The 27,974-nt window shown below is 47.7% G+C and overlaps 2 protein-coding genes across 6 annotated transcripts in view; one reads left to right on the plus strand and one right to left on the minus strand.

The window, feature by feature from the left end:
• The window catches only part of PGPEP1L (pyroglutamyl-peptidase I like), a 72,382-nt gene that overhangs the window by 36,703 nt on the left and 7,705 nt on the right, over positions 1–27,974 (minus strand). The window contains exons 1-2 of one of the 4 annotated variants that reach the window (XM_068272454.1): positions 13,165–13,247; positions 5,246–5,295 (exon numbers count right to left, since the gene is read on the minus strand). In XM_068272454.1, the coding sequence (XP_068128555.1) occupies positions 5,246–5,282 (37 nt within the window). In that variant the 5' untranslated portion in view covers positions 5,283–5,295; positions 13,165–13,247. Of the gene's footprint in view, positions 1–5,245; positions 5,296–12,352; positions 12,430–13,164; positions 13,248–27,974 lie in introns of those variants that run through there. The other 3 variants (XM_068272456.1, XM_068272455.1, XM_068272453.1) reach the window with 3 other exon arrangements.
• The window catches only part of LOC137561188 (protein FAM169B-like), a 69,347-nt gene continuing 54,196 nt past the window's right edge, over positions 12,824–27,974 (plus strand). For both annotated transcript variants that reach the window (XM_068272451.1, XM_068272452.1), the window contains exon 1: positions 12,824–12,911. In XM_068272451.1, the coding sequence (XP_068128552.1) occupies positions 12,863–12,911 (49 nt within the window). In that variant the 5' untranslated portion in view covers positions 12,824–12,862. The remainder of the gene's footprint in view (positions 12,912–27,974) is intronic.

Genomic DNA, 27,974 nt, shown 5'->3' on the forward strand with positions numbered 1-27,974 from the left:
GAGCAGGTGCAGAGACGAGCAACAAAATTGATGCGTGGGATGGAAGGTCTCACTTATCGAGAAAGGTTAGATAAACTGGGTTTATTTAGTCTAGAGAAAAGACGCCTTAGAGGGGATCTAATTAACATGTATAAATACATCAGAGGGCAATATAATAGCTTGGCGGATGAGCTTTTTGTCCCTAGGCCTTCTCAAAGGACTAGAGGACATGATCTGCGCATGGAGGAAAAATGTTTTAGCCATTTATTTAGGAAAGGGTTCTTTACAGTAAGAGTGATTAAGATGTGGAATGCATTGCCACAGGAAGTAGTTATGGCAAATTCTATACCTGCATTTAAAGGGGGCTTAGATGCTTTCCTTGCGTTGAAAGACATCCATGGCTACAATTACTAGGTAATGCCTAATGATGTTGATCCAGGGATTTTATCTGATTGCCATCTGGAGTCGGGAAGGAATTTTTCCCTTTAGGGGCTAATTGGACCATGCCTTGTAAGGGTTTTTTCGCCTTCCTCTGGATCAACAGGGATATGTGAGGGAGCAGGCTGGTGTTGTACTTTATACTGGTTGAACTCGATGGACGTATGTCTTTTTTCAACCAAAATAACTATGTAACTATGTAACTATGTAAGATGTCCTGCTACTTTCATATCCAGATTCCATCCTCAATAGCTCTTGGCCTGCAGGCAGGATATGGAACCAGCAGGAGGGCATCAGCACTGCACCATATCTGTGATCAGGCTCGTACTGACCCACCGAACTACCGAGGAAACATTTCGGTGGGCCCCCTTTAACAGCTGTCACATGACCTGAGAGGGCTCCCCTCTCTCCTATATGGGCGGCCGCACCTATGGCAAAAACGGGCGGCAGCCTCTTCCTGGCCGCCCGCTGCCCCCCCGGCCGCCGCTTTCTCCCCCCTCTAGCCGCTGCTTTCCCCCCCCTCTAGCCGTGTCAGACCTCGATCAGGCAGTGACCAATAGTGCGGGCGCTAGGACCTAGCACACTGCACTGATATGCGGAAGTGACATCACTTCCGCATATAGAGCGTGGTGCGACCGGCGCCCGCACTTACTGGTCGGGTCGCCCACTGATCGAGGTCTGACACGCTGCTGGCTGCAAGGTGAGGGGAGCGGCGGCTAGAGGGGGGCTCCTGTCACTCACTCACTACCTAAACGGGGTCCCTGTCACTCACTACCTAATTGGGGGTCCCTGTCACTCACTGCCTAAATGGGGGTCCCTGTCACTACCTAAATGGGGGTCCCTGTCACTTCCTAACCTGGGGGTCCCTGTCACTGCCTAACTGGACTAGCAGTCCTTGTCACTCACTACCTAAATGGGAGTCCCTGCCACTTCCTAACCTGGGGGGCACCTGTCACTTCCTAACCTGGGGGCACCTGTCACTACCTAACTGGACTTGGGGTCCCTGTCACTCACTACCAAAACGGGGGTCCCTGTCACTTCCTAACCTGGGGGGCACCTGTCACTTCCTAACCTGGGGGTCCCTGTCGCTACCTAACTGGACTTGGGGTCCCTGTCACTCACTACCTAAACGAGGGGCACCTGTCACTTCCTAACCTGGGGGCACCTGTCACTACCTAACTGGACTTGGGGTCCCTGTCACTACCTAAACGGGGGGTCCCTGTCACTACCTTACTGGAGGTTCCTGTCACTACTTTACTGGGGGGGTCCCTGTCACTTCCTAACCTGGGGGGCTCCTGGCGCTACCTAAACTAGGGGGCACCTGTCACTACCTAAACTATCCAGGCCAGCCAGCCCAGCATCAACACCAGCCAACCAGCCCAGAATCACTGTCAAAAAGGCCACAGCATCACCACCAGTCAGGCCAGCATTTACTTCAACCAGCCAAGCACAGCCCAGCATCACCGCCAGCCAGGTCACAGCATCACCGCCAGCCAACCCAGCCACAGCATTACCGCCAGCCCGGCCACAGCATCACCGTAAGGCTTTTCAGCCCACACATCATCCCCAATCCAGCCAAAAACAGTATTGCCAGACACAGCAGCCAGTACAGGAGAACTGAGAAGCCAGGTGAGAGGTGCCTACCATATTAAGGGGGCATTCTGCCTATTTATGTGAAATGCTGTCTATGTGCCTCATGACTGCTGAATGTGTCTTGTTGGGGGCCTCATGATTGCTGAATTTGTCTTGTTGGGGGCCTCATGATTTTTTGGGGACCTCAAGATTGCTGAATGTCTTGTTGGGGGCCTCATGATTTGTTGGGGGCCTCACGATTGCTGAATTTGTCTTGTTGGAGGCATCATGATTGCTGAATGTGTCTTGTTGGGGGCATCATGATTGCTGAATGTGTCTTGTTGGGGGCCTCATGATTTGTTAAGGGCCTCATGATTGCGGAATTTGTCTTGTTGGGGGTCACATGATTGCTAACTGTGAGACTATGGGAAAAGCTGAATCATCACCATATAAGACAATAGCATTAACCCTACTTTTTTAGCTTTTTAAAATGGAAAATAAAACTGGGAGGTTCTAAAAAAAAGAATACATTTTTTTAGGAGTAGGATGGATGAAATTGTTTATCTTCACAGTTTATTTTCAGCTTGGATTTTCCATAATGTTCATGTATGAATTAAAACGTTTGTATGTAGTTTAAATTGCTGTTGCCACTTTGCGATAGTGACTTTTGGGTTGCAGTTTGGGCACTCGGCCTCCAAAAGGTTCGCCACCACTGTCCTAATCTAATGTCCCACATTGCTAAGTTCATGAAAATTTGTCTCCACCCGTGGCCACACCCACATTCTGGTCCATGGCCGCACCCATTTTTCGGCCCACCCATTTTTCAGTGCGCTGCGTGCGCCGCACAACTTCACCGAGATTTTAAGTGCCCCGCACCGCTTCTTCCCCACCTTTTTGGCCCCTCCCCTGGAAAATTTTCTGCGGATGCCCATTGCGGCCGGCCCGATGCCAGTGATGTCATCACCCTAGCCATGCGCACAGCCAGAGGCCCATAAGAAGAGGCAGGCATCATCATTCTGGCAACAAGCTCCGCCTCCGTCCGCACTGCATCACGCCGCCGCCTGGCGCCAGACAGACTGACAGAGGCCTGGCTGGAGACGCCGCAGGGGGAACGCCTGGCCCTAGCCTGGACACTCTGAGGACCCTGAGGGAGAGGCAGCCGCTCGCAGCCACACACTGTTTGACGGCCGCCGCCGCCCGCCGGGACCTGCCACGCTGCCAGTCAGGCTCCGCTGCCCTCAGGTCACGTGCACACACGATGAGCTCCTTTGTGTCACAAATTGTGTGTGTGTAGTGTTGGGGGGACGGGGAGGCTCACTCAGCCCACTGAGCCTAGGCCCAGCCACAGCCAGGAGAGTGGAGAGGGAGCCAGGGACTGCTGCCAACCTGATTGCATTTTGTGGGGGTATCTGCCGCCAACCTGTTTGCATTTTGTGGGGGTATCTGCCGCCAACCTGATTGCATTTTGTGGGGGGATATCTGCCGCCAATCTGATTGCATTTTGTCGGAAAATTTGCTGCCATTTCACTACTTGAATATTTTATCTAAAATGTACCTGGTCGGACCTAATCTCTGTGAATAACACCGCTACTTTTTTTTTTTTTTAAGTCTGCCCATGACTCATCATGACCACGCCGATGTTCCAGTGCTTGGTGACACCCATTTATTTTTGCTGCTGTGCGCCACATGTGGACATATTCCTATTGGAGACTGTCCTCAGAAGTGCTCACAATCTATTCCCTACCATAAAGTCATGCAAAATTTCTAGAGTACATGTGTATGTGAGCCCAAAATGGGGGGGGGGGGGGGGGGGAGGAGGAGAGGGGGCCGACCCCTAGGCTGAAACTTCCTTGGTGGGCCCTTATGTCCCAATCAGTAGCTGATACCCCCTTTCCCATGAGAATTCTATTCCTTTTCACAAATGGATCATCACGGGCGCTGTATGGCTGATATTGTGGTGAAATCCCTCCCACATGTGATGTCAGGACCATGGTTCTGACATCACACTGTGGGAACCTTGTTACATTGTGGGAAATAACAGCTGTTTACAGCTGTTTCCAACTGCAAAAAAGCAAGCAGCATCTCCTTCCACTGACATCACCTGCCAGCAGTAAAAGTGTCACCATGTGATAAATGGCAGAATGTAAATCAGGGAGAGGAAAGATTGTACAATGGACAAACACTGACTAAATCATTTATAAATAATTATTGTAAAAATAAAGCACTTTATTACCGTATATACTCACATATAATCTGACCCGCGTATAAGCTGAGGTACCCACTTTTCCCTCAGAAACCAGGAAAAAGTGACTCGTGTATACGCCCCCTCCACAGTAGCCAGATGTGCCCCCAATACAAGTCATCCTCCCTTCCTGTAGCCAGATGTACCCCAAGGATGATACAGCTGTTTCAAGGCCCCACTAGATGGCGTCATAAATATGAGACACATCGACTGCTACACAGTAAGAATCCCCTATTATTGCACCGCTGACACTTTGCTTGCACGCTCTGCTCCACAAACCCGGGGACACAGGTAGTCCTGAGCAGTGCACTCTGCACACCATGTTGCAGGGCAGAGCCGTCTCACCCACCAGGCAGCTATAAATTTCTGCCTAGAGTGGCAGGAGGTGCCAGGAGCGCTGCTGAGAGTTGAGAGAATAAATGCCTCTCAGCCCACTTAGGTTTCAGTTTACACAGCAGCAGCTAACAGCAGCGCCTGACTGGACTCATAACTGGATTCACTGACTGATTAATTCAGTTCCTTCAGCTCAATGATTCAAAGAACCACAGTACTGAGTCAGTGAGAGAAGGCTCGGAGTACAGCATCAGCTTCTGAGTCCTGACTCTTCACTCTGATTCACTGATTCATTCAGTTCCTCTCTCTGCTACTGGTAACTGAGTGGATGTAGCCTGGAGTGACAAAATGGCTAGAGACGCCCCTGTTGCAGGGGATGGGGGGCACAGCAGGGAGCCACTAACAAAACCTGTCAGTAACAAAGCCTGCTACGCCATCTGTTTTGCTCCACTGACTCGCAAATAAGCCAAGGGGGTAACTTTTCAGCACATTTTTTGTGCTGAAAAATTAGGCTTATACATGAATATATACAGTACATAATTTTCACTGGAGTTCTTCTTTAAGGCTTCTGTAGAGACCGCAGCCATATGATTAAAAGACGCTTGTTGCTCGGGAGGAAATCTATGGCAAATTTGGACAAGATACTAAAAGATGCTGGATAAGTGTAGTTGAAATGTTTACCTGTTACGACAACGAGATTTGAGTTGGGTTCCATCATTCAGAAGAGTTTCCTGTTGAATAGGCGAGACATGAAATGCTTGTAAAATAATAGTAATATAAATAATACTCCCTCATGGTTGGGGATAATTCCACTTTACAGGAATCAATATATTCCAGTTTACTGGAACATTCCTATCATCACAAATACAGTAAAAACACCTGTTATCCAGAACTCAGTTAACCAGAAGTCTCAAGCAACCAGAAAAAAAATTCTGGCCTTGCAGAATGCATAAATCTATTTTAAAGAGAACCTGTAGCAAAAAAAAAAGTTCCCCTGGGGGGTACTCACCTCAGGAGGGGGAAGCCTCAGGGTCCCAATGAGGCTTCCCCCTCCCCTGTAGCTGCAGGCAGTCCAGGGCTGTCTCCCCCGAAGTGTCCCGGAATTCTCCCTCGACAAGCCTGACAACCGTTGGTAAGCACTGATTTATTTTCCTTTCCTGGCTCCAGCGAGGCGCTGTTGTGGCTGTCCGCATGGAGATAGGCGAAAATAGCTCTGTCGGGTCCGCTCTACTGGGCAGGCGCATCCCCGCTGATTGGGGAGCTTTATTGCTGCCCCCGTGGGACCAAGGAGGACGGGGGAAGCCTCAATAGGATCCAGAGGCTTCCCCCACCCGAGGTGAGTACCCCCCTGGGGAGGTTTTTTCGTTACAGGTTTTCTTTTAACACTTCTTTATACAATAGTAAACGTCAAAGTTAAGTCTGTCCTTTTGTCCTAATTTGTTTTTAATTACTGTATTTCAACATTAATACAGAGTTTTTGGTAAGTATACAGTGTGGGGTATAGTACTGTACTTTGTTTTAGCCAGGTCTATTTTTAACATTGACTCTCAAGCAACCAGAAACTGCACTTATCTGGCATCAGCCAATTCCCAGTTGATGCTGGAAAGTAAGGATTTTACTGTACTTTAGAGCCAAAAGGAAACCATATATATATAGAAATAGATTCTTTATAGCAGCCATAAACTAAATTGAAAAAAAAAGCTGAGGTATTGACTGGTAAAGCCGCGTGGCAAGCCATTCCCCTCATCGGGTGTTGGCACCTAAGTGACTAAATGATAGTCTTGAGAGGGGAGGGAGGGACTATGTATATCCTGAACGCATCCTGAATATAACGGTTTAGGGCCCCTAAAATGCCAGGGCAGTATAGGAACCCCACAAGTGACCCCATTTTAGAAAGAAGACACCCCAAGGTATTCCGTTAGGTGTATGATGAGTTCATAGAAGATTTTGTTTTTTGTCACAAGTTAGTGGAAAATGACACTTTGTGAAAAAAAAATAAAAATCAATTTCCGCTAACTTGTGACAGAAAATAAAATCTTCTATAAACTCACCGTACTACTAACTGAATACCTTGGGGTGTCCTCTTTCTAAAATGGGGGTTCCTATACTGCCCTGGCATTTTAGGGGCCCTAAACCATGAGGAGTAGTCTAGAAACCAAATGTCGCAAAATGACCTGTGAAATCCTAAAGGTACTCATTGGACTTTGGGCCCCTTAGCGCACCTAGGCTGCAAAAAAGTGTCACACGACGTGGTATCTCCGTACTCAGGAGACGTAGTATAATGTGTTTTGGGGTGTATTTTTACACATACCCATGCTGGGTGGGAGAAATCTCTCTGTAAATTGACAATTGTGTGTAAAAAAAATCAAACAATTGTCATTTACGGAGATATTTCTCCCACCCAGCATGGATATGTGTAAAAATACACCCCAAAACACATTATACTATTTCTCCTGAGTACGGCGATACCACGTGTGACACTTTTTTGCAGCCTAGGTGCGTTAAGGGGCCCAAAGTCCTATGAGCACCTTTAGGCTTTACAGGGGTGTTTACAATTTAGCACCCCCCAAAATGCCAGGACAGTAAACACACCCCACAAATGACCCCATTTTGGAAAGTAGACACCCCAAAAGTATTCAGAGAGGGACATGGTGAGTCCGTGGCAGATTTCATTTTTTTTTTTTGTCACAAGTTAGCAGAAATGGAAACTTATTTATTTATTTATTTTTGTCACAAAATGTCATTTTCGCTAACTTGTGACAAAAAAATAAAATCTTCTATGAACTCACCATGCCTCTTAGTGAATACTTTGGGTTGTCTTCTTTCCAAAATGGGGTCATTTGGGGGTATTTATACTATCCTGGAATTCTAGCACCTCATGAAACATGACCGGTGCTCACAAAAGTCAGAGATGCTTCAAAATGGGAAAATTCACTTTTTGCACCATAGTTTGTAAAAGCTATAACTTTTACCCAAACCAATAAATATACACTTATTGGATTTTTTTTATCAAAGACATGTAGCACAATACATTTGGACAAAAATGTATATAGAAATTTTACTTTATTTGAAAAATGTCAGCACAGAAAGTTGAAAAAAAAAATCATTTTTTTGACAAAATTCATGTCTTTTTTAAAGAATATAATAAAAACTAAAAATCACAGCAGCAATCAAATAGCACCAAAAGAAAGCTGTATTAATGTCAAGAAAAGGAGGTAAAATTCATTTAGATAGTAGGTTGTATGACCGAGCAATAAACCGTTAAAGCTGCAGTGGTCTGAATGGAAAAAAGTGGGGTTTTAAGACTGCAGTCCTTAAAGAGACACTGAAGCGAAAAAAAAAATTATGATATTATGATTTGTATGTGTAGTACAGCTAAGAAATAAAACATTAAGATCAGATACATCAGTCTAGTTGTTTCCAGTACAGGAAGAGTTAAGAAACTCCAGTTGTTATCTCTATGCAAACAAGCCATTAACTCTCCGACTAAGTTTAGTCGTGGAGAGGGCTGTTATCTGACTTTTATTATCTCAACTGTTTTCTTTTCCTCTGCTAGAGGAGAGGTCATTAGTGCACAGACTGCTCTGAAAGACTCATTTTGAATGCTGAATGTTGTGTAATCTGCACATATTATAGAATGATGCAATGTTAGAAAAAACACTATATACCTGGAAAATAAAAATATGAGAATATTTTCTTTGCTGCTTATCTTCTAGTAATTATTCATAGTACACAACCAATTCACTATATCATATATTTTTTTCGCTTCAGTGTCTCTTTAAGTGGTTAACATTGCGTCTGTTGCGTCCGAGACAGCGGACAATATAAACGTATACCAACATAATGTAATTATATTTCTATGGTATGTTCACATCAGGTGTGGCTTGGTGGGTTCCGTCGGAGTAACGCGCAGCATGCTGTGCATTTATCGGACATGCAGTCGGCAGTGAAGCTTACTTTCAAGGTAGTGTATGGTTCACTGTATGTGTCGCATCACAGGTCTAACTTACATTGACAAAGCGTTTTTGGAAACAGCCAGCAGTTTATGGCAATCCAAAAGAGCTGTAGTGGGGCCTAACAGCAGAAAACACCTTTCCAGGTGAGGATCTGGAGTTGTAGGTTTAGGCTTAAGATCTACTCCCTAAAACCTATAACTCCAGATCCTCACCTGCAAAGGTGTTTTCTGCTGTTAGGACCCACTACAGCACTTTTGACAGTGTTTTTGCATTGCTGGCGATTTCCAAAAACGCTTTGCCAATGTAAGTGAATTGAGAGGAACCCACTGGAGCAATTGCAATCACGGTGTGCATCCTCATTTGCCCCTCTTATACTTTGAAAATCAGCCTGCTATCTATTGGTTTGCTGTGCTCTGGAGGTGACACCTGACTGATACATTCACCAGCTACAACCATGGTGAAGACATATTCAGTGTACTTTGGAGAAACATCTGACGAAGAAACAGGATGGTGATCTTACTGGCTGCTGGTGTTTGGACACACCCACTGAGGATTGACGCAGACCTGCTTGAGTGGCTGAGAGGTGGCCAATACCTCAGATGTGAATGCAGGCCCATTCCGGCCGCAACGTTTGGTGAGTGGGTACACAAAGGGTGGAATTGATCCCTAACTGTGATTGCTGACATTTCTCCTACGAAGTGGTTGTTGTGTTCACGGATGCAATCTTTATCCCAGCTCCAATACTCAATAAGAATTTGCTTATTTTTAGCCAGATTGGCTTTGTATGAACTGTATGCAGCGCTTGAGACCCACTTGACTCAATATTTGTACTTTGCTATGCACCTAGCAGGGGAGCGCTCTACGCTTTGATATATCTGGATTCTATTGTGAAATTTGGCTGAGTGCTAGTCTAGTGTTTGTATTTGTTACAGGGTCATTGCCATTTTTAAAATGGAGGACGGATCAATCACAGTGGTCGAACTGAACATGGGAAAGGAGAAAGAGATTGAGGAGTAGACTACACGGGAGGTAAGTATGAACTGTATATGTTTATGACTTTTAATTTTCAGTTCAGGTTTGCTTGAAATGGGTAATCACCCTAGGATAAGTAAGCCTCTGGATCCTACAGAGGCCACATGTGTTCCCTTCAAAAGGATAGGCAACAAGTGATTGTTGACCACTTGCGCATGCCCAGTAGCATGCTCCCGCTCGGGCAGAAAAAAAGCCAAACCCTTTCGTGTCCGTGCTACCGTGTGAGCCATCTGCGCCTGCACAGTAGCACAAACCCTGATTGGACTCGGCTATTTCCACCAATGTTCAATCGGGTCCGTGGTAGTGCACAAGCTCAGTGGCACTTCGGGACAGTGACCAGATTTTTCTTGGCTCAACCTGGGACGGGGGGACGGGTGTTGGAATTAAAAATGGGCGTGTCCATGACCGTGATGGAAAAATGGGCGTGTCCATGACATGGTTTGTACGAAGCGAACTGTAATGTAGCTCTGAGGCAGTTGGCCAGAGTTTCCTCCCAAAACACAGATAGGCAAAGTGGGAAGCAGGAGATTTGGGCGCATGAGACAAGTGGACAAAAAGGGCGCCCCATTCACTCCCATTATAAATATTGTTTAATGGGCGCCGGAGATTATTAACGTTTTACAAACGGCGCCCGGAGATTTTTAAGTTTTTATAACTGTGCTTGTGATGATTTAACTTTACAAAATGAGCCCGTGATGAATAGCGTTTATAAAGATACTAAATCACTATTTCTAAAACATTATTATCCACCCAAAAAAATTATTTACATTTTTTTATTTACATGTTTTGTTTATTAATGTTTGTAAAACATTATTATCCATAGGGGGTCTTAGGTTTAGGCACCACCAGGGGGGTCTTAGGTTTAGGCACCACCAGGGGGGTCTTAGGTTTAGGCATCAACAGGGGGGTCTTAGGTTTAGGCACCACCAGGGGGGTCTTAGGTTTAGGCACCAACAGGGGGGTCTTAGGTTTAGGCACCAACAGGGGGGGTCTTAGGTTTAGGCACCACCAGGGGGGTCTTAGGTTTAGGCACCACCAGGGGGGTCTTAGGTTTAGGCACCACCAGGGGGGTCTTAGGTTTAGGCACCAACAGGGGGGTCTTAGGTTTAGGCACCACCAGGGGGTCTAGGGGTTAAGGATAGGTACAGGGAGGGTTTTTAACAAACGTAAATATAAGTTTCAGTTTAGAAACAGGAAAGATTAACGGTTTAAGAATTGCCGATCTCATACACATTATTTAATGATTTATAAATTCTTAAAACACTATTTGTAAACGAAATTCTACACAATATTTTTTATAAACGATAATACTGCTTATCGTTTACACCACGCGCCCTTTTTTCCCGACGCCCTTTTTTGATGTACGCGGCAAAGTGACCCTAAAGGTAATTAGGCAATGTTCCCCAAACGCATAAGAAAGCAGTGTTCCCACAATGATGTAGTGAAATGGGAGATTTGCATCACGGATGTCAGTCCATGACATGACTATGTACTCTGTAAAGTTCTGCAGAAGATGCACGTGCTACATAAATACATAATAATAATATGGCGGGACATTAGACTTTGACTAGGCCAGGATTAGATTGTGAGCTCTGTCAAGGACATGACTACATTCTCTGTAAAGTGCTGCATTAGATGCCAGTGCTATATAAATACATAATATCGCAGGACATTAGACTATTGCTGAATCCACACCATACAATTTTTTGGCCGATCGACCTGCCGATCGATTATTTCCAACATGTCCGATCTGAAGATCGATCGATTTTTTTGGACGATTTTCTGACCAATTTCCGTAGCAATGAATGGAAATCGGTCAGAAAATCGCTAAAAAAATGGATCGATTTTCAGATCGGACATGCTGGAAATAATCTATTGGGCAGGTCGATCGGCCAAAAAAGTGTATGGTGTGGATCCAGCATTAGACTATAGTAGGGATTAGATTGTGCGTGAAATCTGCAGAAGCTGCTGATGCTACAGTATTAGCATACCATTTAATAATCATGAGCCCCCAAAATGCTAAATGCTGCAACAATAACCCCAAAGTTTCAAATGCAGTCTCATCAAATAATAACTGCAGCAACCATTACCTCCGACACATGAATTGCAATAACCGGTAAATGAGGCAAACATTATACACATAAGTATAAAATGGTGAGGCCAATATACAGACTTATATCTATTAAAACCAAAGCACAAAAACAATGTCAAGTTTTATACTTATACTTATTTATGTGTGCTTGCTACTTTAAGAATAGTGACCACACCCCCCTATTTAGGGGATGGCACTAGACTATTTAAACCAGTGCTTTGTACTATGCTGTAAGCTATGATTAAAGTGAACCTCCGGACTAAAAATCGACTCAGCAGCACTGAAAAGGCCTGGTGTTTCTTTAACAGTTTCACAGCATCAGAACTTTGTTTCTCTTATACAAGCCTCATTTTTAGCTGCACAGACGAAAACTGCCCGGGCAGTTTTCCCCTTATGCTGTGCAAAGCATGATGGGATTTCTGATGTTGTTGCTCTCGTTCTGCTGTTTTGGTGCAAATTTTCTTTTTTTACATTTTGAATTTGACATTTGAAGCCTAGCGTGTGCAGCTGGGAGGGGTTATCAGGACACAGGACAGTTGGAACTGTGTCTCCTGCTCCTTGTCACCTCCTTTCAACCAAAAAGATGGCTGCCCCCATGACAAAGATGGCAGCCCCCATGAATCACAAACATTTGCCTGTTCTTTTAAAACAGGGTGGGTAAAAAATTATATATATATATATATTTTTTTTTTACTTTTGTACACTTACTGATGTGATTAATAAACAGAGACTTTTTTCACCCAGCTATTGGTGTAGCGGGACCTCCCTCGTTTGCTAATCCCTACTACCATAGTCTTGTCTATGTATGTATCATGTAATGTAAGTATTGTAGTCTAGGACCAATGGAAGCCAATTAACTTATCTGTATGTTTTTGGAATGTGCGAGGAAACTGGAGCGACCGGAGGAAACCCACATTTTTTTTTTCTGTCCATAAAAATCACAGGTCTGCTTTAATCAATTTAACCCAGACATTTAGGCCATTATTAGACCATACAGCTTCCACCAAACACAGCTCAATGTAACAGGGAACAGTAGGAAACAGATAGTGGCACTGGTAAGCAGCTCACACTAGGGCACAGGGCAGGAGGGTTGGCTGATACACACAAGCAGCCTGCCAGGGACATTCCCCACATTGCACTGGGGAGTAACGGCAGCCTATAGCAGCTCAGCACTGACAGCAGCTCACAGGAGACGGCTGGACCCTCCCTCCGGATGTAATGATGGAGCTGGCGAGCGTATCCAGTCACAGAGGGGCTCGGGCAGGAGGTACACAGCGCACTGGTGGGAGTGTGTTGCAGTGTATGGGACTGGGACATAGTAGTGCTGTATAATGCGGCATAGAGCGCTCTCTGGTTCTGGAGATTACAGTCTCCCGGCACCAGCAGTCAATACATGACACTTGCTGTGTTGCCGTGACCCTCTGCGCTGGCGGCAATGCTTACTACACTGACTGTATTTATATATCGGGCTCTGTAGCCCTGGAAGCTGCTTTTAATTAGGGTATTTGAGAGGACAATAACATCTGTATAGAAATGTGCCCGTCACACGGCTGTAGTTCAGCTGCATACATAGTGCCAAGTTCAAGGACGTCTGTGTTTACACTGGAAACTACGGGCGTGCAGAGAGGAGCGCATGCGCAGAAACCTGTGTGTGTTCAAAACAGGGCAGGCTCAGTAGAACAATGTAACATTACAGTAAAATGTACACCCTCTACAGTGTTGCCATTTACCTCCTGTTCCTGGTAACATTACACACAGCATGTACACCTTCTACAGTGTTGCCATTTACCTCCTGTTCCTGGTAACATTACACACAGCATGTACACCTTCTACAGTGTTGCCATTTACCTCCTGTTCCTGGTAACATTACACACAGAAGCATCCAAGCCACTTATACTTTTGTATTCCACAGTGGTGTGTAAATGCTTTCTGGACATTCATTTTTTTATTTAAATATATTAAAATACTTATTCAGTTTGTTTATGTTCACTATATATTTTCATCACAAAGCTTGCTACAATGGATAGATTGTGACAAGATCGAGTACCCCGGGGTTGGGTTATTTGTGCTGTGTTTGAGGTCCTAGGTTGTAAGGAAAGCTTTCCTAAATATTTGTTTTCCACTTCTTTCAAATTTTTCTATGTCTATCTGAAATTGCACCATTCCTATAGGAAACATTACAAATAATTATTAACCACTTGAGGACCTAGGGCTTTCTACCCCTTAAGGACCGGCCACTTTTTTTCCATTCAGACCACTGCAGCTTTCACGGTTTATTGCTCGCTCATACAACCTACCACCTAAATGAATTTTGGCTCCTTTTCTTGTCACTAATAAAGCTTTCTTTTGATGCTATTTGATTGCTCCTGCGATTTTTACTTTTTATTATATTCATCAAAAAAGACATGAATTTTGGCAAAAAAATGATTTTTTTAACTTTCTGTGCTGACATTTTTCAAATAAAGTAAAATTTCTGTATACATGCAGCGCGAAAAATGTGGACAAACATGTTTTTGATAAAAAAAAACCCATTCAGTGTATATTTATTGGTTTGGGTAAAAGTTATAGCGTTTACAAACTATGGTGCCAAAAGTGAATTTTCCCATTTTCAAGCATCTCTGACTTTTCTGACCCCCTGTCATGTTTCATGAGGGGCTAGAATTCCAGGATAGTATAAATACCCCCCAAATGACCCCATTTTGGAAAGAAGACATCCCAAAGTATTCACTGAGAGGCATAGTGAGTTCATAGAAGATATTATTTTTTGTCACAAGTAAGCGGAAAATGACACTTTGTGAGAAAAAAAAAAAAAAAAAAAGTTTCCATTTCTTCTAACTTGCGACAAAAAAAAAATGAAATCTGCCACGGACTCACCATGCCCCTCTCTGAATACCTTGAAGGGTCTACTTTCCAAAATGGGATCATTTGTGGGGTGTGTTTACTGTCCTGACATTTTGGGGGGTGCTAAATTGTAAGCACCCCTGTAAAGCCTAAAGGTGCTCATTGGACTTTGGACCCCTTAGCGCAGTTAGGCTGCAAAAAAGTGCCACACATGTGGTATTGCCGTACTCAGGAGAAGTAGTATAATGTGTTTTGGGGTGTATTTTTACACATACCCATGCTGGGTGGGAGAAATATCTCTGTAAATGACAATTTGTTAATTTTTTTTACACACAATTGTCCATTTACAGAGATATTTCTCCCACTCAGCATGGGTATGTGTAAAAATACACCACAAAACACATTATACTACTTCTCCTGAGTACGGCGATACCACATGTGTGGCACTTTTTTGCACCCTAACTGCGCTAAAGGGCCCAAAGTCCAATGAGTACCTTTAGGATTTCACAGGTCATTTTGAGAAATTTCGTTTCAAGACTACTCCTCACGGTTTAGGGCCCCTAAAATGCCAGGGCAGTATAGGAACCCCACAAATGACCCCATTTTAGAAAGAAGACACCCCAAGGTATTCCGTTAGTAGTATGGCGAGTTCATAGAAGATTTTATTTTTTGTCACAAGTTAGCGGAAAATGACACTTTGTGAAAAAACACAATTAAAATCAATTTCCGCTAACTTTTGACAAAAAATAAAATCTTCTATGAACTCACCATACTCCTAACGGAATACCTTGGGGTGTCTTCTTTCTAAAATGGGGTCATTTGTGGGGTTCCTATACTGCCCTGGCATTTTAGGGGCCCTAAACCGTGAGGAGTAGTCTTGAAACGAAATTTCTCAAAATGACCTGTGAAATCCTAAAGGTACTCATTGGACTTTGGGCCCTTTAGCGCAGTTAGGGTGCAAAAAAGTGCCACACATGTGGTATCGCCATACTCGGGAGAAGTAGTACAATGTGTTTTGGGGTGTATTTTTACACATACCCATGCTGGGTGGGAGAAATACCTCTGTAAATGGACAATTGTGTGTAAAAAAAATCAAAAGATTGTCATTTACAGAGGTATTTCTCCCACCCAGCATGGGTATGTGTAAAAATACACCCCAAAACACATTGTACTACTTCTCCCGAGTACGGCGATACCACATGTGTGGCACTTTTTTGCACCCTAACTGCACTAAGGGGCCCAAAGTCCAATGAGTACCTTTAGGATTTCACAGGTCATTTTTGTTTCAAGACTACTCCTCACGGTTTAGGGCCCCTAAAATGCCAGGGCAGTATAGGAACCCCACTAATGACCCCATTTTAGAAAGAAGACACCCCAAGGTATTCCGTTAGGAGTATGGTGAGTTCATAGAAGATTTTATTTTTTTGTCACAAGTTAGCGGAAATTGATTTTAATAGTTTTTTTTCACAAAGTGTCATTTTCCGCTAACTTGTGACAAAAAATAAAATCTTCTATGAACTCACCATACTCCGTACGGAATACCTTTGGGTGTCTTCTTTCTAGAATGGGGTCATTTGTGGGGTTCCTATACTGCCCTGGCATTTTAGGGGCCCTAAACCGTGAGGAGTAGTCTTGAAACCAAATGTCGCAAAATGACCTGTGAAATCCTAAATTGGACTTTGGGCCCCTTAGCGTACTTAGGGTGTAAAAAAGTGCCACACATGTGGTACCGCTGTACTCAGGAGAAGTAGTATAATGCGTTTTGGGGTGTATTTTTACACATACCCATGCTAAGTGGGAGAAATATCTCTGTAAATGACAATTGTTTGATTTTTTTACACACAATTGTCCATTTACATAGAAATTTCTCCCACCCAGCATGGGTATGTGTAAAAATACACCCCAAAACACATTATACTACTTTTCCTGAGTACGGCGGTACCACATGTGTGACACTTTTTTGCAGCCTAGGTGCGCTAAGGGGCCCAACGTCCTATTCACAGGTCATTTTGAAGCATTTGTTTTCTAGACTACTCCTCGCGGTTTAGGGCCCCTAAAATGCCAGGGCAGTATAGGAACCCCACAAGTGACCCCATTTTAGAAAGAAGACACCCCAAGGTATTCCGTTAGGTGTATGGCGAGTTCATAGAAGATTTTATTTTTTGTCACAAGTTAGTGAAAAATGACACTTTGTGAAAAAAAACCAATAAAAATTAATTTCCGCTAACTTTTGACAAAAAATTAAATCTTCTATGAACTCGTCATACACCTAACATAATACCTTGGGGTGTCTTTTTTTTCTAAAATGGGGTCACTTGTGGGGTTCCTATACCGCCCTGGCATTTTACAGGCCCAAAACCGTGAGTAGTCTGGAAACCAAATGTCTCAAAATGACTGTTCAGGGGTATAAGCATCTGCAAATTTTGATGACAGGTGGTCTATGAGGGGGCGAATTTTGTGGAACCGGTCATAAGCAGGGTGGCCTTTTAGATGACAGGTTGTATTGGGCCTGATCTGATGGATAGGAGTGCTAGGGGGGTGACAGGAGGTGATTGATGGGTGTCTCAGGGGGTGGTTAGAGGGGAAAATAGATGCAATCCATGCACTGGGGAGGTGATCGGAAGGGGGTCTGAGGGTTTGGCCGAGTGATCAGGAGCCCACACGGGGCAAATTGGGGCCTGATCTGATGGGTAGGTGTGCTAGGGGGTGACAGGAGGTGATTGATGGGTGTCTCAAGGTGTGATTAGAGGGGGGAATGGATGCAAGCAATGCACTGGCGAGGTGATCAGGGCTGGGGTCTGAGGGCATTCTGAGGGTGTGGGCGGGTGATTGAGTGCCCTAGGGGCAGATAGGGGTCTAATCTGATAGGTAGCAGTGACAGGGGGTGATTGATGGGTAATTAGTGGGTGTTTAGGGTAGAGAATAGATGGAAACACTGCGCTTGGGTGGTGATCTGATGTCGGATCTGCGGGCGATCTATTGGTGTGGGTGGGTGATCAGTTTGCCCGCAAGGGGCAGGTTAGGGGCTGATTGATGGGTGGCAGTGACAGCGGGTGATTGATGGGTGGCAGTGACAGGGGGTGATTGATGGGTGGCAGTGACAGGGGGTGATTGATGGGTGATTGATAGGTGATTGACAGGTAATCAGTGGGTTATTACAGGGGAGAACAGATGTAAATATTGCACTGGCGAATTGATAAGGGGGGTCTGAGGGCAATCTGAGCGTGTAGGCGGTCGATTGGGTGCCCGCAAGGGGCAGATTAGGGTCTGATCTGATAGGTAACAGTGACAGGTGGTGATAGGGAGTGATTGATGGGTGATTGATGGGTAATTAGTGGGTGTTTAGAGGAGAGAATAGATGGAAACACTGCGCTTGGGTGGTGATCTGATGTCGGATCTGCGGGCGATCTATTGGTGTGGGTGATCAGATTGCCCGCAAGGGGCAGGTTAGGGGCTGATTGTTGGGTGGCAGTGACAGGGGGTGATTGATGGGTGATAGGTGATTGGCAGGTGATTGACAGGTGATCAGTGGGTTATTACAGGGAAGGACAGATGTAATTAATGCACTGGCGAATTGATAAGGGGGGGGGGGGGGGGGTCTGAGGGCAATCTGAGCGTGTGGGCGGGTGATTGGGTGCCCGCAAGGGGCAGATTAGGGTCTGATCTGATAGGTAACAGTGACAGGTGGTGATAGGGGGTGATTGATGGGTAATTAGTGGGTGTTTAGAGAAGATAACAGATGTAAACGATACATTTGGGAGGTAATCTGACGGCGGGTTTGCGGGCGATCTAATGGTGTGGGTGGGTGATCAGATTGCCCGCAAGGGGCAGGTTAGGGGCTGATTGATGGGTGGCAGTGACAGGGGGTGACAGGGGGTGATTGATGGGTGATAGGTGATTGGCAGGTGATTGACAGGTGATCAGTGGGTTATTACAGGGAAGAACAGATGTAATTAATGCACTGGTGAATTGATAAGGGGGGGTCAGAGGGCAATCTGAGCGTGTGGGCGGGTGATTGGGTGCCCGCAAGGGGCAGATTAGGGTCTGATCTGATAGGTAAAAGTGACAAGTGGTGATAGGGGGTGATTGATGGGTGATTGATGGGTAATTAGTGGGTGTTTAGAGGAGAGAATAGATGTAAACAATGGATTTGGGAGGTGATCTGATGTCGGATCTGTGGGCGATCTATTGGTGTGGGTGGGTGATCAGATTGCCCGCAAGGGGCAGGTTAGGGGCTGATTGATGGGTGGCAGTGTCAGGGGGTGATTGACGGGTGATTGATGGGTGATTGACGGGTGATTGACAGGTGATTGACAGGTGATTGACAGGTGATCAGGGGGATAGATGCATACAGTAAACAGGGGGGGGTGGTCTGGGGGGGGGGTCTGGGGAGAATCTGAGGGGTGGGGGGTGATCAGGAGGGGGCAGGGAGCAGGGGGGGGGGATAAAAAAAAAAATAGCGTTGACAGATAGTGACAGGGAGTGATTGATGGGTGATTAGGGGGGTGATTGGGTGCAAACAGGGGTCTGGGGGGTGGGCAGGGGGGGGTCTGATGGGTGCTGTGGGCGATCTGGGGCAGGGGGGGGAGAAATCAGTGTGCTTGGGTGCAGACTAGGGTGGCTGCAGCCTGCCCTGGTGGTCCCTCGGACACTGGGACCACCAGGGCAGGAGGCAGCCTGTATAATACACTTTGTAAACATTACAAAGTGTATTATACACTTTGTATGCGGCGATCGCGGGGTTAACATCCCGCCGGCGCTTCCGTATAGCCGGCGGGATGTTGCGGCGAGCGAGCGGTGACAGGCGCCGGCGGAGGATCGCGTCACGGATGACGCGATCGCTCCGCCCATGCCCTTAAATGGACCGCCGCCTCTGTGGGTGAGGCCGTCCTGCAGGGCTCCACTTCCCCGCCGCCCCTGTGTAGTGGGCGGTCGGGAAGTGGTTAAGGTGCCCATTAACGATACAATTTTTCATCAGATGCAGTCTTATGATGCACATTTTTACGACAAAGGGCTCGTTCTCACTTGAGTGGGAATCGCGGGATTCCTGCTCAAGGCAAACCGATAGCGGTTTTTAAAAAAACACTACAATATGTAACACATGCCAGTTTTCTCACATTAACCGCGTTAACCGCAAACATGTTAGATGCAGCAGTGTGCCGGCGGTTCGCGATTAGCATGCATAGCATCGCTAATTGCTCCAAAACCGCCGCAGTGTCCAGTGATTTTTCCGCGTTAATCGCGGGAAAATCACTCCCGCAAAATGCCGGTTTCGCGGTTTTAGATGTGAACGAGGCCTTAAAGTAATCGGAAGGTAATTTTCGATTGTTCCCATAGACAAGTCGATTAGGGCATTTTCTCTCTTCAAATACGATCGTATAATCCAACTTTCGGATCGTGGAAATTTTCGATTCCAATCAACCAAAGAATAATTTCTTAACATTTTTCACCAAACACTGTGCTGTGTTCTGTACAATTTGATGAAATATTGCGTCGAAAGATCACATCCGATGAAAATATTGTTGTGTTAATGGACACCTTTAGAGTTGATTGGAATATATGTAGATCTCCACGCTACAGGAAAATGAAGAAATTGGCAGATCAAAACCGAGGGATCGTTCCCACGCCGCCGTCGTCCTGTGCCTGCAGCTTCGGGAACGAGGTCCTGTCACTTACGTCAATCGGCTCCAGTCTATGCAGAAGAAGTGCGCTCTTTGCGTATCTCTCCAGCAGCCAATTGATGGAACTGCGGGGACCCGGTTCCCGAAGCTGTGGGCAGCAGAGGACGGCGGCGTGGGAGAAATCTAAGCAGATGGGGCTGGAGGGAGCCCCAGGTATGTATAAATCTTTTTACTATTTTGAGCTCTGAGTCCCTTTAAGGTACCCATACCCTACGTCGATTTCCTGTTGAAATACAGCAGATTCAATCACTGTGATCGAATCAGCTGTGAAATCGTTAACGCGGATGTTGACTGATCGACCGATTTCCATCCAAAATTGATCGATTCAGTTGATCTGTCCAGGCGGAATTTTTTGTGTGATCGCCGGCGGGTCGAGAGTGCATCGTTAGTGGCATTCGATATGGCACGACCGACGTAGCAGTAATATCACCTGTCCGCCAGCACGAGTCCATGCAGTCTCTTATTTCTTCTGGTGTCTTCTCCGTCTTCTCTTCACTTCCTGTCCTGTGAGAAGGCGAAGTTCAAACAGTAGAGCGCCCTCTGCTTGTCACAGGACGGAACACAAAGTGAAGGGGAGAACAGAGGACGACACCGGAAGAAGTGAGAGACTGCAGGTACCTGTGGACTCACGCCACCAGACAGGTAATATCATTAGGGCGGTGAGCAGGTGGCAGTTCCACAGGTTGTGAATGGATTTCAAGCTGAAATCAATGCAAAATCTTTGTGCAGTGTATGGGAAGCCAATAGATCCCTCTCTGATCAGATTCAATCAGAGAGGGTTTTATCTGTTGGTCGATCTGGTGGCAATCGACCAGTGTATGTTAGCCTTTACTCTCACTTTGTTAGGCAGAGGCAGCTAGCGCCATGTAAGACTCTCGCCTTGCAGTGCTAGACAGCATAGTGCCCTACTCTCACATTGCAGTGCTAGGTGACCAGCACAGTGCCCTACTCTTACCTTGCAATGCTAGGTGACCAGCACAGTGCCTTACTCCCACCTTGCAGTGCTAGATGACCAGCACAGTGCCCTACTCTCACCTTGCAATGCTAGGTGACCAGCACTGTGCCCTACTCTAACCTTGCAATGCTAGGCGACCAGTACAGTGCCCTACTCTCACCTTGTAGTAGGTGACCAGCACAGTGCCCTACTCCCACCTTGCAATGCTAGGTGACCAGCACTGTGCCCTACTCCCACCTTGCAGCACTAGATGACCAGCACAGTGTCCTAGGCTCAACTTGCAGTGCTAGGTGACCAGCACAGTGCCCTACTCTCCCCTTACAATGCTAGATGACCAGCACAGTGCCCTATTCTCACCTTGCAGTGCTAGGTGACGAGCTCAGTGCCCTACTCTCACCTTGCAGTGCTAGGTGACCAGCACAGTACCCTACTTTCCCTTTGCAATGCTAGGTGACCAGCACTGTGCCCTACTCTCACCTTGCAGTTTTGGGTGACCAGCACAGTGCCCTACTCTAACCTTGCAGCACTAGGTGACCAGCACAGTGCCCTACTCTCACTTTGCAGTGCTAGGTGACCAGCACAGTGCCCTACTCTCACTTTGCAGTGCTAGGTGACCAGCACAGTGCCCTACTCTCACTTTGCAGTGCTAGGTGACCAGCACAGTGCCCTACTCTCACCTTGCAGTGCTAGGTGACTAGCACAGTGCCCTACTCTCACCTTGCAGTGCTAGGTGACCAGCACAGTCTCCTACTCTCACCTTGCAGCCCTAGGTGACCAGCACAGTGCCCTACTCTCACTTTTCAGTGCTAGGTGACCAGCACAGTGCCCTACTCTCACTTTGCAGTGCTAGGTGACCAGCACAGTGCCTTACTCCCACTTGTCACAAGAGCCCCACTGGCCGTGAACACGCAAAACCGTCCGATCCGATTCTAGCACACAGATTGAGAGCTATGGACGCAATCTGCGTAGAATTGGCGGAGTTTGAGCGTCACGACGCAGTAGGGGGCCTGTGAGGTTACGAAAATACACTTTTACTCCAACCCAGGGGTAGATTTGCCACCATCTCTGTTTTCTATCAGCCCAGAGATAACTGCTAACTGGCTATAGACCTGTGAAACAAACAACCGGTTAAAACTGTGCAATTCCTATCTATCTATCAAAACAGTAGCGTCCCTTCGGAAGTTTAGGTCTCGTCTGTGTATACTGAATAGAAGGTTTTACTGAGAGGTAAAGACCTTTTAAAAAGCCTTTATTTGTTACAATATAAATAATTAATATATACAGACAATCGTGAACAATTAAACGATGAGAGACAGTGATAACACAGTACATAAAAGAAAAAGGGATAAAAAGAACGAATACTTATGATTCTGTGGAAAGTCCGTTCGGGAAAAGACAAAGTTCCTTTGTTGCAGTTAGTTCGCAATATGGCCGAACCACATGGCCGTTGCTCCGCCTGCAAGATGGCCACTGCTATTTCCCCAAGCAGTGGCAGTCTTTTCGGTATGATGGAAAGTGGGGGAATTGGCTGGGGGTCCTCATGCAATCAGTTTTGAGCACTGACATTTCTGGGCGGAGTCTCAAGCTCAGCCCAGGGGCGTGTCAGGCAGTGAGTTCTCAGGGGAGGAACTTCCAGCCATCCACAAAATATGTCCAATTTCATACCCCGCCGGGGTTTTGTCGCACATGCAAACCGATTTCATATTCAGATTGGGCTGAGAATACACGTTCATAGGACATCAAACTTGCAATATTTGGGGCGCACGGGGACCCCATTATTCATATCTCAGCCCCTGCTCGGGTTACCTGGCTATGTCTAGTATCACCATATTCTACAGAATTAGGGAAACAAAATTATGTAATTTTCATATTCCTCCCATGGATGGTATTTGCAAAATGTGACAAAGTTATCAACACCATGCATTCCATACTCAGTTTAGTCGGTGCCGTCAAGACTGGGAGGAATGTAGGTGTCAATAGACCTCATGCTGTGCTAGCTTCCCCTGTTGAATAGACTCTGTTGGTATTTCAGCTCTGCCCAATTAGCACATTAGTGTCACCAGAGCTTTTCCGGGAGCCTTAACAGGATTTCTTGCTAAACCAGGTTGCTTTAGCCATATGCTAACGCAGGCCCATTCAGCCCTCATGGCAAAAGGGGGGGGGGGAAGGCAGGAAGGAAAAACTTCTATTTTAAAAATAAAGAATGTCAGTTTTCCGATCACGGTTGCGATCGGACACTCGGCCGCGAATCCTCGGACGACTGGGCGTCGCCCGGCGTCACACCTCCCCCTTCCCGAGCTCTGCTCAGGGAGGTGTCAACAGGACGCCTTCCGTAGCAGCTATTGGCGCTGTTGGGTCGGGTTCCCCCTGACACCGCGACAGCCCATCAGCGTTTTGGTGTCGGCTGCCTGCTTTGTGTTGGATCGTAAAGTCGTACTGCTGCAATGACAGGCTCCACCGTAGGAGCTTGCCGTTGGTTCCAGCAGTACGGTTTAGCCAACTCAGGGGATTGTGATCAGTGACGATCGTGAAGGAGCGGCCGTACAGATACGACTGCAGTTTCTGTAGGGCCCACACGATCGCCAGGCACTCCTTTTCAGTTGTGGAGTAGGCTACCTCTCGGGGCAGGAGCTTCCGGCTCAGGTAGAGGATAGGGTGTTCATCCCCCTTTCCATCCACCTGGCTGAGGACTGCGCCGAGACCGTAGTCAGAGGCATCGGTTTGCACCACAAACCGACGACTGAAGTCTGGGGCCTGAAGCACAGGGGCGCTTGCGAGGGCCTGCTTCAAGGCCTGGAAGGCATTCTCGCAAGCGGGGGTCCAGCTAACAACCTTGGGGTGCTTCTTGCTAGTGGCATCGGTCAGGGGCTTCGCCAGTGTACTATAGGCGGGAACAAATTTCCTATAGTAGCCGGCGGTCCCCAGGAACGCCTGGACCTGCTTTTTCGTGATAGGTCGAGGCCATGCCAGGATGGCGTCCACCTTTCCCGTGTCAGGTTTCAGGGTGTTACCCCCCACCCGGTGACCTAAGTACTGCACCTCGGTCATGCCAATCTGACACTTACTCGGTTTAACCGTCAGATTGGCCATGGCCAGCCTCTCTAGTACCTGGGACAGGTGTTTGAGGTGTTCTTCCCAGGTGGGGCTGAACACCGCAATGTCATCCAGATACGCTACAGCGAACCCTTGCATTCCCTCTAGCAGGTCGTTCACGGCCCGCTGAAACGTGGCGGGGGCGTTCTTCATCCCAAAGGGCATCATCGTGAACTCGAAGAGGCCGAAATGGGTGATGAAGGCCGACTTTTGCCTCGCGTCAGGTGCAAGTGGTATCTGCCAATACCCCCGGCTCAGATCCATGATTGATAGGTACCTGGCTGATGCCAGTGTATCTAGCAGCTCATCAATGCGAGGCATGGGGTAGGCGTCTGTAGTGGTGATGGCGTTCAGTTTCCTGTAGTCTACGCAGAACCGAGTTGTCTGGTCCTTCTTGGGGACCAGGACAACAGGGGCTGCCCAGGCACTACTGGACTTTTGAACCACCCCTAACTCCAGCATCTCCCTCACCTCCTTCTGCATGTCCGCCTGTACCTCGGGAGAGACACGGTAAGCGGATTGCCTGATGGGGGGATGGGTACCTGTATCTACCCCATGCACCGCCATACTGGTCCGCCCCGGGATACCGGAGAAGGTGTGCTGGTACTGGCCCAGCACCTTCTGTAACTGCTCTTGCTGGGCTGAGGCGAGCTGTGGATTGACGTTTAGGTCGCCGTCCACATCTCGTACGTCAGCCAGCAGGTCTAACAGGGGGTCTGCCTCTCCCTGCTCTAACCGGCTGCACACTGGCAGCGCATACTGGGTCCTGTCATGGTGGGCCTTCAGCATGTTTACATGAAAGCTCTTCTGCTTCCTGCCCCCCATGTTCACTAGATACGTCAGAGGGTTTAACCGCTGCACTACAGTAAAAGGCCCCTCCCAGGCTGCTTGCAGCTTGTTCTGCCTCACGGGAAGAAGGGCATATACCTTGTCACCCACATCAAATGACCGCTCTCCAGCAGTGCGGTCGTACCATGCTTTTTGTTTGGCCTGAGCCTGGGCCAGGTTGTTGGTCACTACTGCGGACAGGGACTCCATTTTGTCCCTGAACTTGAGGACGTAATCGACCACGGAGACATCAGTGGGGTCGCCCTTGCCCTCCCATGTCTCCCGCATCAATTGTAAGGGTCCTCGGACATTCCTCCCATACAGGAGTTCAAACGGGGAAAACCCGGTTGACTCCTGCGGCACCTCCCTGTACGCAAACAACAGATGAGGCAGGTATCGTTCCCAGTCCCCACCTTGCGACTCAACAAACGTGGTCAGCATTTGCTTCAGCGTCCCGTTGAACCGTTCACACAGTCCATTGGTCTGCGGGTGGTAGGGACTGGAGACAATGTGCGTCATGTGTATCTTTTTGCACAGGGCCTCCATGAGTTCGGACATAAACTGGGATCCCTGATCGGAGAGCATCTCCGCAGGGAACCCGACTCGGGAGAAAATGTTAAGTAGCGCGTCTGCTACCTTGTCCGCCCTCAGGGAGGAAAGCGCCATGGCCTCAGGATAGCGGGTGGCGTAATCCACCACCGTCAGGATGTACCTTTTGCCACTGCTGCTGGGAGTGGGCAATGGTCCAATTATGTCGACTGCCACTCTGTGAAAGGGCTCACCTATGATTGGCAGTGGACACAAGGGAGCCTTGCGGGGGTTCCCAGCCCGTTTTACCTTTTGGCAAACAGTACATGAGCGGCAATAGTTGGTCACATCGATCCGCATCCTGGGCCAGTAGAAATGACCCTGGATACGGTCAAGTGTCTTGTGGATTCCCAAGTGCCCTGCCAGGGGAATGTCATGTGCGGACTTCAGCACATGCCCCCGGAAGGCACTGGGTACCACAAGCAACTTGGTACCCACACTTGTTTCACCTTCGGTGGGCTGTACAGGCTCGCTGTACAGCTTACCACCTTCCCAATATACCTTGAAGGTATCTTCATTCGTGAGGGGCTCCGAAGCCTGCCTTCTGAGTGCTTCGAAGCTAGGGTCAGTCTGGAGTGCTTGCACAAATGCAGCACTCTCGCTCTCAGCCAGCTGGCCCGTGGCATATGCAGTTAGTGGCTGAAGGCTACCATCCCTGTGGTCAGAGGAGGGGGAGGAGGCCGGAACCTCTTCCACCTGCTCTGAGCCCAGGTTCTGAGCAGCGCGGCTGCGTGTTACTGCCAGTACAGGTACACCTTCAGACTGGCACATACTGGCATTACTCACATCCTGGCTGCATGCATGAATTACAGTGACAGGTACAACAACATTTTCATCACAAACAATCGGTATATCAAACACAGGTACCTGTGACACAGGTACTATTGGACTCGGTACCCCTGGACTGGGCACATTCAACCCACCTCCCCCCTGTTCTTGCCCCTTGGTGCAAAGTACCTTAGTGTGGGCGGAGAGTCCGTCTCCCTCCTGGCAGTCTGAGGGGCTTGGGGCAGGTTCAGAATAGGACACAAGCTTGCCCAGGTCGGTCCCCAACAAAACTGGGACCGGCAGTTGGTCCAGGACCCCAACAACCTTCTCTTGAACCCCCACCCCCCAATCGATGGACACCCGAGCCTGGGGAATGCGAGAAAGAGTGCCCCCCACTCCAGTGAGGGTAAGGTATTTGTCAGGGAGGATATTTTCCGTCGGGACCAGGTGCGCACGCACCAGGGTGACATCCGCTCCAGTGTCGCGGAAACCGGTAACAAGCTGGTCGTTCACTGTAACCAGCTGGTGGTTGCTCGTAGCGGAGTGGATCCCTCTCCCACCTGCGAACATGACGTTGTTGGGTGCTCCCGGCTGGGGTGCGCTGGCTGGCGGCAGTTGCCGTGGGCGAGGTGTAGGTGGTGCAGGAGCTGGCGCGGTCTGCCTCCGCTCCGGGCAGTTAAACTTCATGTGTCCGGGCTTGCGGCAAAAGTGACAGGTGATGCCCTCTGTTACTGCAGGCCTGGACGCAGCAGCTGCGCTGGAGGGCCTCTGGGGCGCACGGCTCACAGAGGTAGGAGAGTCTGCAAAATTGTGGGACTGACCTCCTCTCCAGCTAGATGGGGCAGTCCTGCGGGTCTCCGGCACCCTGGTCGTTGCAAAGGTCTCAGCGAGGTCTGCAGCGACCGTCGCTGACGCCGGTCGGCGCTCCAGCACAAACTGGCGTACATCAGCCGGGCAAATGTTCAGAAACTGCTCCAGGACGATTAAGTCCTCCAGGACACCGTAAGACCCTTTAGTGAGGCCTAGCGTCCACTGGCGGAGTGTGGTGAGCAGACTGCTGACCACATCTTGATAAGAATCAGTAGATTTTTTCTGCCAGGACCTGAACCTTTTCCGGTAGGCTTCTGGCGTCAGCTGGTACTTAGTGATTATAGCCTCCTTTATAGCGGTATAATCATTGTCCTTTTCCACAGGCAGCTCTGAGAAAGCATCAAGCGCTTTGTAGCGCAGCAAGGGTGTCAGATGTCTGGCCCACTGGTCTTGGGACAGACGATACTGACGGCAGGCCTTTTCGAAAGACCTCAAAAACAAGTCAATGTCAGTGTCTTTTTCGATAATAGCAAATTTAAATTTTGCACTTACTGGAGCGGCAGTCCCTTCAGCAGGGAGGCTGGGCGTTGAACTCCGGCTGGCTTGCTGCACTTTCGCCATGTTCAGCTCATGCTGTCGTCTCTCCCGCGCCTCTGCAGATTGGCGTTCCTCTCGCTTTTGCTCCGCCATGTACTGCAGGTACTTGTCCACATCAGTTTCCATCAGCTTTTGCGATGCCTGCTGCATTACTGGATCAACATAACTG

This window comes from Hyperolius riggenbachi, chromosome 3 (genome assembly GCF_040937935.1).
Source record: "Hyperolius riggenbachi isolate aHypRig1 chromosome 3, aHypRig1.pri, whole genome shotgun sequence".
Taxonomy (NCBI): Eukaryota; Metazoa; Chordata; class Amphibia; order Anura; family Hyperoliidae; genus Hyperolius; species Hyperolius riggenbachi.